At 50.2% G+C, this 11639-nt stretch overlaps 1 protein-coding gene across 2 annotated transcripts; it reads right to left on the bottom strand.

Moving 5' to 3' along the window:
- Window positions 1-2327: 2327 nt before the first annotated feature.
- On the bottom strand, window positions 2328-8621 carry LOC133339646 (uncharacterized). Of its 2 annotated transcripts, XM_061547802.1 has the most exons (6): window positions 8592-8621; window positions 6320-6425; window positions 5291-5475; window positions 4588-4786; window positions 4077-4254; window positions 2328-3880 (listed from the first exon to the last, which is right to left on the bottom strand). In XM_061547802.1, the coding sequence occupies exons 2-6, from the start codon at window positions 6357-6359 to the stop codon at window positions 3667-3669; spliced, it is 816 nt and encodes a 271-aa protein (XP_061403786.1). In that variant the 5' UTR covers window positions 6360-6425; window positions 8592-8621; the 3' UTR covers window positions 2328-3666. The 2 variants fall into 2 exon arrangements, with proteins under 2 accessions (XP_061403786.1, XP_061403787.1); XM_061547803.1 differs by lacking the exon at window positions 4077-4254.
- Between the last annotated feature and the right edge of the window lie 3018 nt (window positions 8622-11639).

Here is an 11639-nt window from a genome sequence, read left to right as displayed (position 1 = left end):
CCACCCATCCCCTTGTGTGCCGTGCCGGCCTTCACAGGTGCTATCGTGCCACGTGCCGTCACCACCGGTTTGCACGCACACAATATATCATAGACGTTAACCATTCACTCAAATCACTGGCCGAGCGATGTTAACCGCCTCGCCTGGTATACAGGAGGTCGTGGGTTCGATCCCGACCCTGACGCCTGCTGCTGTATATTTGGAGTTTGCAGTGTCTCTCTCTCATCATCATCTGGGTAGCTAGGAGACGTTAACTACCTCGCCTGGTATATAGGAGGCCGTGGGTTCGATCCCGACGCTGACGCCTGTTGCATATTTGGAGTTTGCGTGTCTCTCATCATCATCTGGGTGGCTAAGAGATGTGAACTGCCTCGCCTGGTATACAGGAGGTCGTGGGTTCGAAACTGCTGTGTATTGAGAAACTGCGCCTCTCTCTCCCCCCACGGTCCTCCGGTTTTTTCCTTCCACATTTAGAATCGAAATCACACGTTTAGGTATTTTGACTGCTGCGATAAATGTTCGCGTGATGACGACGAGCCACTTCCTTGAGCTATTATTTGTGATGGACAGGTCGTTTCTGTGGGGACTTACCTCGTCAACATTTTTTTAATTTTAAGTAGTGACCTTTGCAGCATTGCGAGCTCGCTCCTGTGAAGACTTGAAGAGCCCCTGGGGTCCAGCGTTACCGCCTCACATTGATTCATTGATGGGCCGCAGAAGTTGACAGCGCAGCAAGGAACGCCTGTTTTCGACTTTGGGATACGCCCGATTTGTGTCAAGTTTATTTTGCCCGTGGGAGTTCGTGTGATCCCCCCTGTTTTACAGAGTGAGTGAGTGGAGATTGTGTGATCTCCCCCTGTTCTACAGAGTGAGTGAGTGGAGTTTGTGTGATCTCCCCCTGTTCTACAGAGTGATTGAGTGGAGTTTGTGTGATCTCCCCCTGTTCTACAGAGTGAGTGGGGTTTGTATGATCTCCCCCTGTTCTACAGAGTGAGTGGAGTTTGTGTGATCTCCCTCTACTGCAGAGTGAGTGAGTGGAGTTTGTATGATCTCCCCCTGTTCTACAGAGTGAGTGGAGTTTGTATAATCTCCCCCTGTACTGCAGAGTGAGTGAGTGTGGGTGTCAGTGCGAGTGGCCACGCTTGCTTTGGAGAGGCTGCCACGCGTGTCTCGCCATCAATACTGCGGTTCTCGCACGTGCACGCACTGGCGCGGGCGAACGTTTATATAATTTAATATGCGCGCGCGTCATACACACACTGGTTTATATCATCTACACAAACTCCAAATGTACAGGAGCTGTCAGGGTCGGGATCAAACAGACGACCTCCTGTATACCAGGCGAGGTGGTTAACATATCCGAGCCACCACGGATCGCCAAGCCCTCTGCCCCTGGCTTGAGGGGCTGTGCAGAGCGCCCTCTAGTGGAGGCTCTTCCGCCTGCAGTGGCGTGAACGAGCCGTCGCAGGGCCTGCACCTTCATCGTTTATCTTTGTCACATTGAGCGCCGTGTTTTTTATTCTCAAGCGACCCTGACTGCTGATGAAACACTGAATGTCGAAACCGGCCCAGAATGTTTTTTTCTGGCGTTGAACCACTAAGGTGCTGCCGAAATTGTGCACTCATAGGAAGATTTTTGTGGCTGCATTTTATTTCTGTATGTTTGATGTAGAGGGGAAGATGAACGTGAAAGAGACGAATCCGCTGGGTTTTTGGTCGATGTGTATTTGTGCAGTGGCGTAGTTTGACCGCCAGGGGGCAGTGCAGTTGCGTGATGAGTTTCACTGATTCATAACACAGGCGGTTTGGGTTGGATCGCGTGAACATAAACGTGTCCGTGAACCACCACCCGACACAGCCAATGAGTAAGGTTTGTCACGTGAACAAGAAACGTGCAAATTAGCGACTGAAGCACATTGGTGTGATGGAGAGGAAGCCCACAATTCGAATACAACGCTTTGCTTGCGATTAAAACCACTTGTGGCAAATCGCCCGACGGAGGGGGATGGAGGGGGGGATGGAGGGGGGGATGGAGGGGGGGATGGTGGTGGGGAATGGAGGGGGGGTGGAGGGAGATTCATGGAGAGGGAGATGAGAGGGGTGGAGAGGAATAGAGTGGGGTGGAGTGGGATGGAGTTGGGAGGAGTGGAGCCAGGGCCCTGCCTTTGAGATGAACGTTCACGTTTGTGCCGTGCAAAACGAACCCCTCGCCCCTCGCGAGAGTTCCACTTGCCTGCAGTGGAGCTTCCCAGCTCCAGACGTTTTGTGATAAGATGATTAACAGACAAGACTCGGTATTGTTGAAAACATTTTATATTTCTGTCAGTTTATGGATCTCTCGGACCAGAGTTTTTTTTTTAAAGAAAATAGAAATATTTCTCTTTTACACCAGCAAATCGTGCATTTTTGGCCAAAGCTTTAAAAATATATATTTTCTATATATTAACAAAAAAAAGGATTACAATCGTAAGTATTTTAAATATAAAAACTATAGACCTGAACGCCGAATATTTCTCAAGACCAAAAATGTGCAGCATGGCACGTAGAAACTAATCTCTTACAAGCAGTCACAGTGTGGATCTTTCAGCCCAGTAGTTCCCAACCTTTCTGGAGCCACGTTCACTGTCAACCCTCAAAACAAATTGCGGAATAACTTGCAGTGTATACAAGAAAGGTTTTGTGAATAAAATCGGCAACAGTTCTGCAGGGCAATTAACATGTCCGTGTGGTCTACAGCTCACAGGTCGGGAACCACTCCTCTCGACCCACATCTCCCAACAGTAACCATGAGCAGGATAGACTCCTGAAATCAATGCTTCCCAGTCGTACAGATACAACACACATTAATTCGTGACAAGTCCAAGGCGCCATCCCAGATTAATAATCTTTAGGGCCTCGTGACTTGTGCAATGCACACACATTCAGGTCCCTTGACAAGCACAACTCAGACCTGCACCGCAACCACGGCGCACATATTAAAGCGGAGAACATTAATACATAGTACCCGTGATCAACACAGGGTTAAACATGCGGTATTTAAAAGTGCTCATACGAATAGATGAATAAATGTCACGCGGTGCCAAATTCCACACCAGTGTAGACATGCACCTCGCGTGTAAACCGTGCGGCAGACAAAGACGAACCGAGCGGAAGAGCGGCATCGATTGGGCAACCTTCCCTCTCTCACCATCCACACCGTCCGGTAGGAGCGTGCCGTCTGTGCCACGGCAGCCAATTAAAAAAGTACAAGCCCGTGAATTTCATGTTCTGTACATCTCCAATAGATTCTACGTGAACACATAGAGATTAGAGGGTAGAGGTAGGAGAACACGTGGAGGGGAGTACAGAGAGAGGAGGGGAGAGGTCGGAGAGCACGTGATGGGAGGGCAGAGAGATTAGAGGGGAGAGGAAGCGGAGAGTCTACGGAGGATCGTGTAGGTGGAGAATGCGATCTCCCAGTCGATTCGGGATTTGATTTGTAGCCAGTGGGGGAATCTGAGGATTGGAATGATGAGGTTTCATTTACAGAAGTTGTGAAATGAGGCAGCAGCAGGATTCTGGATCCTGCAGAATTTAGCGGTGAGGGATTTGAAGTGGTCAAAGAGGAGTGTGGATAGTCACAGAGAGGGAGAGAGATGATAAAAGCACGGTCTGTAAACAATCAGCTCATGAACCACAGGCAGTCAGCACCGCACTTCCGCATGGCACTGTGGGTAAGAGTGGCTCCACTTGCCGGCCAGGGTGGTCACGGGGGAGTCCACAGAAGATTTCTTCAAACGCCGTCCATGCCTTTGTCTCCATTGTCCCCCTTGTGTCCCCATTCACCATAAGTGGAGGCCCATTCTCCACACCACCGTGCACGTCTGCTTGCCCATCGCCACTGAGGAACAAAAACATGAGATTACAATCCGCATGGTGCCTGCACCCAGCAACACCTAGGCACAGTTCACGGGGAATGACCCCCCAAGCGCTCAGTGGTGCCAACTCAGCACCTCTGAGAACCCAGCCTCCTGTGTTCACGTTTATTCGTGAGGAGCTGCGCAAGGGGGGATTCTGCGATGGGGGGGGGGGGGCACCTGCGTGAGCGGGGGGAGCTCCCAGACGAACAAGGGTGTCTCTTTATGAAGAGGATGACAGCCACAGATGTCAAGATCACACCCACCACCACTGTCACCACCGTCACCACCATCACCACCGTCTCCCACTTGGAGTGGACACGTGGTGTGGGCGAGGTCTCCCCGTGTGACCGTGGAGCTGCAGAGACATGGACGGCGGTGTCAAGAACCAAAGACTGAGACAGAGAGGGACTCAACGAGACCCCCACTCGCACCCAGCACCATCGCCTCACTCAGCGACTCAACACGGCTTCACGTGCAGCAGGGAGAGACCACTCACTCAACACGGCTTCACATGCAGCAGGGAGGTTCTCTGCCGAGGCTCCTCTCTGTACAACGACCGCTCTCCAGCTCTGCACCCTCCACCCTGTGATCTCTGACCCATGACCTCCCACCCACCACCGTCTGCACGAGTGACGGTGCGAGTCACAGCGCCACCGTGTGGTGAGCACGACGCTCCCCTCTCATTCACCTGCAGCCGTCACGTTCAGCTTCACCTCTCCAAACACCTGGCAGTCCTCTGTCCCACAGCGGTAACAGTAGACATCGCACTTAAACACGGGGCCGAGGGTCCTCGAGACGTTGATGATCCGGAAGGAGCAATCACTGTTCTCGTCTCCCACAAACTCAGCCACTCCGGGCCTCGAATTTCCAGAATGCGAGTCGTAGACCTGAAATGGCACGAACCACGATTCTCCAAATCATTCAGAATTTCCCCAAACTCACTGGATCTCGGTCGCCATGCAGGGCTGAGCCTGCTCAATACTTTGACTGTCTGGGAATGTCGGGGGTTGTAGGCTTGGTTTGCAAGGTGGTCAGGAGAAGGCAGTTCAGCAATGGATTTGGTTTGCAGACAGCGTTAGAGTGGTTCGAGCTATGGATTTATAGACTCTGTGTATAGTTTTGAGTATTGCGCCTTTATATGTGGGGTCTTTCCAGATTCTCCGGCTTCCTCTCACATGAAGCTAAACTCTCATCAACTCAATTGGGAGCACCCTGCTTAAAAAAGACGGTCTAGAGACTCGGTGTGACATTTATGGGTATTTAAGCAACTTTTTCAATCATAATCTGGAATAAAAACCCCAAATAACGTCTTGTTACTATCTGATAAGCGGCGATGCAGACATCGACTATTGAGTTGAATATTCAGGGTTAAAGTTGAAGGAGATTCTCACCTCGATGATATCCCATCTGGGCATCTTCTCAGAGTAGTGTGTGGGCATCATGACCCACTTGATGAGGAGGGCATTCGACTTGATCGGCGGTGGGGAGAAGGAGCATGGAAGAGTCACGTTCTCTCCCTCAGTCACATTCACACTGTCCGGTAGGGAGAGCTGCAGCTTCACAGCCGACGTCACAGCTACACAAAGAGAGAGACCGGTCACTCTCATTAGAGATGTTCCCTCAAAAAGAGATCAGCCATACTCTCCCATTGTGTAGACAATACAGATATCTATACACAGAGAGAGAGGCCACCATTGTTAAATGCTCACCAGAGGTCCACTCAGCAATAGTAGAGATACGGAGGGGGGTCTAGATGGAGCCGTTACACACAGCAGTGCTGTAACATTCACATTTATACTGATCCAGCATCCGTGGATAAAACGAGCAGCTCACTGAAAGGCACGGACATACAATGAGTTTTATTCAGCATCCGCTGTATGAGAGGAAGACCGCTCACCTGGTGAGTGAGCGTGACTGCCTCCCTCACCGCCAGTGCTCACGTGGTCACACGGGCAGCGTGAGGGACGCGTCTCAGCGCAGCGCGACCACGGGAGGCACCGACGCTCACGGCTACACGGGGGCCCTGGCACTGGGATCCCATCGCCACGACGTCATCGTGACGACGATTCACATTGGACTCTCAGCCGGTGACACATCACTTCTTTTCCACTGCACACCTGAGCCATGCTGGGACTGTATCGAGCCAGCCCAGCACGGCTCAGGTGGGGGGCCAGGCTGTTTTTCTACTGCAGAAGCTGAGCCGTGCTGTACTGCTGTCATACTCGGTGAACGAGTCGTGATGCCTGCATGATAAAAATGCGATATGCTGCACCTGGCCCTGCTTGGCCCTGGGTGAGGCCAGCACGGTTTGGTTCTGTTTATTATAGCAAACTTCTATTGGTAAACCACCAGTACCGTGAGGGCCCTGCATTGGCACGGCCCATGTGCCAGTGGGTGAGTGCTTCTCGGTGAGAACTCACGCAGGAGGGAGATGAACGCTGTGACCAGGACCCACTTCATGGTGCATGTCTCCTGATGAACTTCAAAGAGAGTGGTTCATCACAACTCTCGCTCCACTCACGACAGCTAAAGAACAGAAATATCAGTTTAGTGTGTTGTGACCTGCAGTGTGGCAGTTGAACACAGTGTGACGGTGAGACGTAACAATCAGTGGAGGAATCAACGAGTGAACTTCAACAGATCAGTATACATAGCAGTAGCAGTGATAGAAGAGCAATACGCAGGTGACTGGCTGTCTGTGAGCATGTGACAGTGTTGGATTTGTCTGCTATACATTTCCACGTGATAAGCAACTTCGTTGAGTTATCATTTGTGATGGCCAGGTCGCTTCTGAACAAGATCGACATAGCTCAGTGGGGCCTTACCTGCTCAAATAAACCTGTTTTGTTTGTTTTGGAGAATACAAGTAACACATAACAAGCACCTTCGTATATCTGTCCCTCCACGTGAAAGTACACAAGTATGTTGACTCATCCCATCAGCCACACGACCTTCTGGGAGTGAATCATCTCGGCTCAATGGAAGGACATTCTGGAGCGGTTTCAACATTCAGGGCTCATAGAAGGCACGGGGCCCACACATCACGTGACGCAGAGAAAGTTACTGTTCATGTGAAGGACATGGTGAGAATCAGAGCGCCACCTGGGGGGTTACAGGGGACATCTGCATGGCCACCGCTGTGTAACCGGTAACCAATCTGGAGTAGGGATTCGATCTAGGCCAAAGGTAAAGGGCGGAGCTACGGGGAATATACGGGAACCATTCAGAGGGTTCCACGAGGGGGCGTGGCTGTAGGCGTAGCTTAGCTCCGCTGGGAGGCAAATAAGCGGAGGCAGGAGAGGACTCGGGGTCGGTGTGGGAAGCCTCAGGTCTGGAGACTGCATCGCCGCTCTACCTCTCGCCAACGACCACGTGGCGAACTCCCAGCGAAGCATTATATCCGCCGGGCATGCCGCCAGACCAGTGGCGTGAACGGAGAGGGAGAGAGAGGCGTGCCGCGTCAGCTGACAGAGGTTGACTGTCAAGTCAGAGAACTACCCAGAGGGATAGAGAGCGCGGAGCTGTGTAGACATTCTGCTGAATAAAAGACGCCAGTCAAGAGTCGTCGTGCATGGAAGTCGTTTATTACACAAGTAACAAATAACAAGCACCTTCGTATATCTGTCCCTCCACGTGAACGTACACAAATATGTTGATTCATCCCATCAGCCACACGACCTGGGAGTGAATGATCTCAGCGGCGGGGGCTCCATTTCAACATTCAGGGCTCATAGAAGGCACGGAGCCCACACATCACGTGATGCAGAGAGAGTTACTGTTCATGTGAAGGTCATGGTGAGAATCAGAATCTTTACTCTTTGGTTATTTGGGTTCACATGAAGACGGTCGCTTGTGTAGCGATCGAAACGTCGTGATCTATTACTTTTCTATCCACGTGACTTTACCGAAAGAACCAAAGCGAATGGATTGCTGCAGTCACGAAAGCTTCAAATCTAAATATGAATCTTTATTTATACGGGAAGAATCCGATGAGCTATGCAGCTCTTTGTCGCAGATGAAGGCGTATGATCTGCTTGTTTGTGTTATATATAGTCTACATAACGACGGTATTTCTAATGATTATTAATATTGTTGTGTAGTGTGGTTTGTAGTGTATAGTGTAGTGTATAGTGTAGTTTTGCTTTGAACGAGGATCCGACGAAGCGAGGGTCCTTGCCAATCAGCCTCTGGAGCAGTGCGTACGGGGAGTGACGTCACGGGGGTTCTGGTGTGCAATGAAATAAACCGTATCAAGCAAAGAAAATATCCGAATCAAGCTTGGAATAGTTACAACAACATTGGCAGCATATTTGTTGAAGTTTCAGAACTGGAGTTGTTAAACAGATGTTGATTTTACGTGCCCTCGATTAACAACCATAATGTACTCGTTATTTAAATACGTGCAACAAACGTGAGATTATTAAATGTATCATGAGACCTTTTGGCAGTATCAAAGTAAAATAAATAATAGGTGTTTACATTTCTGTCATTTTCAGTTATTTAGTTTAATATATTGTCGATTATTGAGGATGCATTAAATACGTTATTCAAACGTGTTGTACATGTTTTCGAATATATATGAAGAATAGAACACGGCAAATATTATCACGATGTCATGAACACCTTCAAGACGGATCTATGCACACAAAGTGTGCAGGATAAATAAAGGTTCTGATTTTGATGAGTACTCACCCCAGCCAATACGGTATCTCTATCTTCTTGTCCCGTGTCTGTTTGTACTGTGTAGATAGAGTTTATATAAGCATCTAAGGTGACACGACGACGTCACTGTTGGCATCCGGCGTACCCATTGGCCGCAACGAGGCAAGGGCCGCCCACCGCACCTCCGCGACCAATCCGCGATGCGTGCCACGCCCCACACGCCCCACGCATTCCTGCACCCTCATTCCTGCACCCCCGCACCTATTTCTGCCCGCACAAAAAACCTGCCCCACCAGTCTTTGGTCTTGTTGTTTGTTTTTCTGCTGAGCTGTGTAGGTGGGCGACTGGAGCTTAGTAAGAGAGGGACGTCCCCTGCCCCTCGTGTGTATGTGCCTTCAAAGGGCCGCTCGCTCACAGCAGCACTTGTCCCAACAGTCTGTAAAATTTTATTTTTTATTATTTTTTATTATTTTATTACTTCCCTTTTACGTGACTTTACCTAAAGAACCAAGAAGATGAGTTTGTTAAAGGTTATACACAGGGGGATCTTTATCCTTATTCTATCTGTGGGGAGCGGTGGCGCAGTGGTTAGCGCTAAGCTGCGCTACGACCCCGGCGACCCGAGATCGATTCCCGCTCACGGCCAAAACCACGGTGACGATTATATGAACCGGTCCTGGGCCTCTCCTAGGTCGACTCAGCCTCAAATAAGTACCTAGTGCGGTGTGTAGTAAACATCGCCGCTGAGGAGACAAAGGTGGCCGGGCGTGGTGTTGGCCACCCACCCCCTTGTGTGCCGTGCCGGCCTTCACAGGCGCTATCGTGCCACGTGCCGTCACCACTGGTTTGCACGCACACACAACGCGGCCATGATAGACGTTAACCAATCACTCAAATCACTGGCCGAGCGATGTTAACCGCCTCGCCTGGTATACAGGAGGCCGTGGGTTCGATCCCGACCCTGATGCCTGCTGCTGTATATTTGGAGTTTACGTGTCTCTCTCTCATCATCATCTGGGTGGCTCGGAGATGTTAACTGCCTCGCCTGGTATACAGGAGGTCGTGGTTTCGAAACTGCTGTGTATTGAGAAACTGCGCCTCTCTCTCCCCCCGTGGTCCTCCGGTTCTTTCCTTCCACATTTAGAATCGAAATCACACGTTTCGGTTTTTTGACTGCTGCGACAAATGTTCGCGTGATGACGACGAGCCACTTCCTTGAGCTATTATTTGTGATGGACAGGTCGTTTCTGTGGGGACTTACCTCGTCAACATTTTTTTAATTTTAAGTAGTGACCTTTGCAGCATTGCGAGCTCGCTCCTGTGAAGACTTGAAGAGCCCCTGGGGTCCAGCGTTACCGCCTCACATTGATTCATTGATGGGCCGCAGAAGTTGACAGCGCAGCAAGGAACGCCTGTTTTCGACTTTGGGATACGCCCGATCTGTGTCAAGTTTATTCTGCCCATGGGAGTTTGTGTGATCCCCCCTGTTTTACAGAGTGAGTGAGTGGAGATTGTGTGATCTCCCCCTGTTCTACAGAGTGAGTGAGTGGAGTTTGTGTGATCTCCCCCTGTTCTACAGAGTGAGTGAGTGGAGTTTGTATGATCTCCCCTTGTTCTACAGAGTGAGTGGAGTTTGTGTGATCTCCCCCTGTTCTACAGAGTGAGTGAGTGGAGTTTGTGTGATCTCCCCCTGTTCTACAGAGTGATTGAGTGGAGTTTGTGTGATCTCCCTCTGTTCTACAGAGTGAGTGAGTGGAGTTTGTGTGATCTCCCCCTGTTCTACAGAGTGATTGAGTGGAGTTTGTATGATCTCCCCCTGTTCTACAGAGTGAGTGAGTGGAGTTTGTGTGATCTCCCCCTGTTCTACAGAGTGATTGAGTGGAGTTTGTGTGATCTCCCCCTGTTCTACAGAGTGAGTGGGGTTTGTATGATCTCCCCCCTGTTCTACAGAGTGAGTGAGTGGAGTTTGTATGATCTCCCCCTGTTCTACAGAGTGATTGAGTGTATTCTAGATTTGAAGCTTTCGTGACTGCAAGGATTCATATTCTTAGGTTTTTTTCGGTAAAGTCACATAGGTAAAAAAATTAAATTTAAATTAATAAAAGTAAAATTAAAATAAAATTAAAATCATGACGTTTCGGAGGCAACACAAGCTTCCGTCTTCAGGTGGAACAATCACAGCACGATAAATGTATCAAGTGAGAGAAATTCCAAGAAAACAGTCCTTGTATATATGTAGGACGTACTCTCGTTGTCTTTCTCGTCTCGTTTATTCACGCATAGAGTTCACACCTCCTCCTCATCATCGCTCCATGTCTCCCCGTTTGCTCGCTCCGCTCCGCGACTTTGCTCGCTCTCTCTCCCTCTCTCCCTCTCTCCCAAAGTCCGTTACTCCGCTGCTACCCTACTCTGTACTCACTCCGTCCACTGCTACCGTACACTGTGTTCTATCTGTCTACTCTTATCGTATCTATTCCTGCTCCCTGCTGCTCCGTCTCTGCCCCGGGCACCAACCACTCCAACTCCAACACCAACCAAGACTCCCGTCTCTCCGTTACGCTGTGCCCTTTATCCCCGCACGAATCAGTCCCAATCAATTATCTCATCCCCCGCTTTGCTACTCGCCCCCAGGCCCCCAGCCTCACGTGACCATGTTATCGCCGCCAGGCCGGTCATCAGCCACTCACCCTCCTGACCAATCACCGGCCTGCGCCCTCAGTTACCCCTAACATCTGTGGCATCTCTTAACGACCTCCCCCTTAATGCCACGACAACAACAACTGTGTCCTCAGATGCCCTCACTGTACGCTGCTCGCTTGCATAGCAACAGAACGCTTGATATTTCAAGTCCTACACCCCCCCCCCCCACCTGTTGAAAAAGTTAGCCGTCCCGGCTAAGCATAACGCATCACGCGGAAAACACAACACACAACAAAATGTACATGATCCCCAACTCCCAAAGTTTTAAGAAAAAGTCAATCTTTTTGAGCGGGTTCCCGCAGCCGGTCCGTCACCCCGGCTCAACTGAACAGGGGGCAGGGTATCTCTGTCCGTGGGCGCGGGGCAGCGTCCTGCCCG

This window comes from Lethenteron reissneri, unplaced genomic scaffold (genome assembly GCF_015708825.2).
Source record: "Lethenteron reissneri isolate LAM-NWPU_2019-01 unplaced genomic scaffold, ASM1570882v1 scaffold_1938, whole genome shotgun sequence".
Classification (NCBI taxonomy): domain Eukaryota; kingdom Metazoa; phylum Chordata; class Hyperoartia; order Petromyzontiformes; family Petromyzontidae; genus Lethenteron; species Lethenteron reissneri.
The sequence above is the reverse complement of the archived record's forward strand: the minus strand, read 5'-3'. Positions and strand labels throughout refer to the sequence as shown.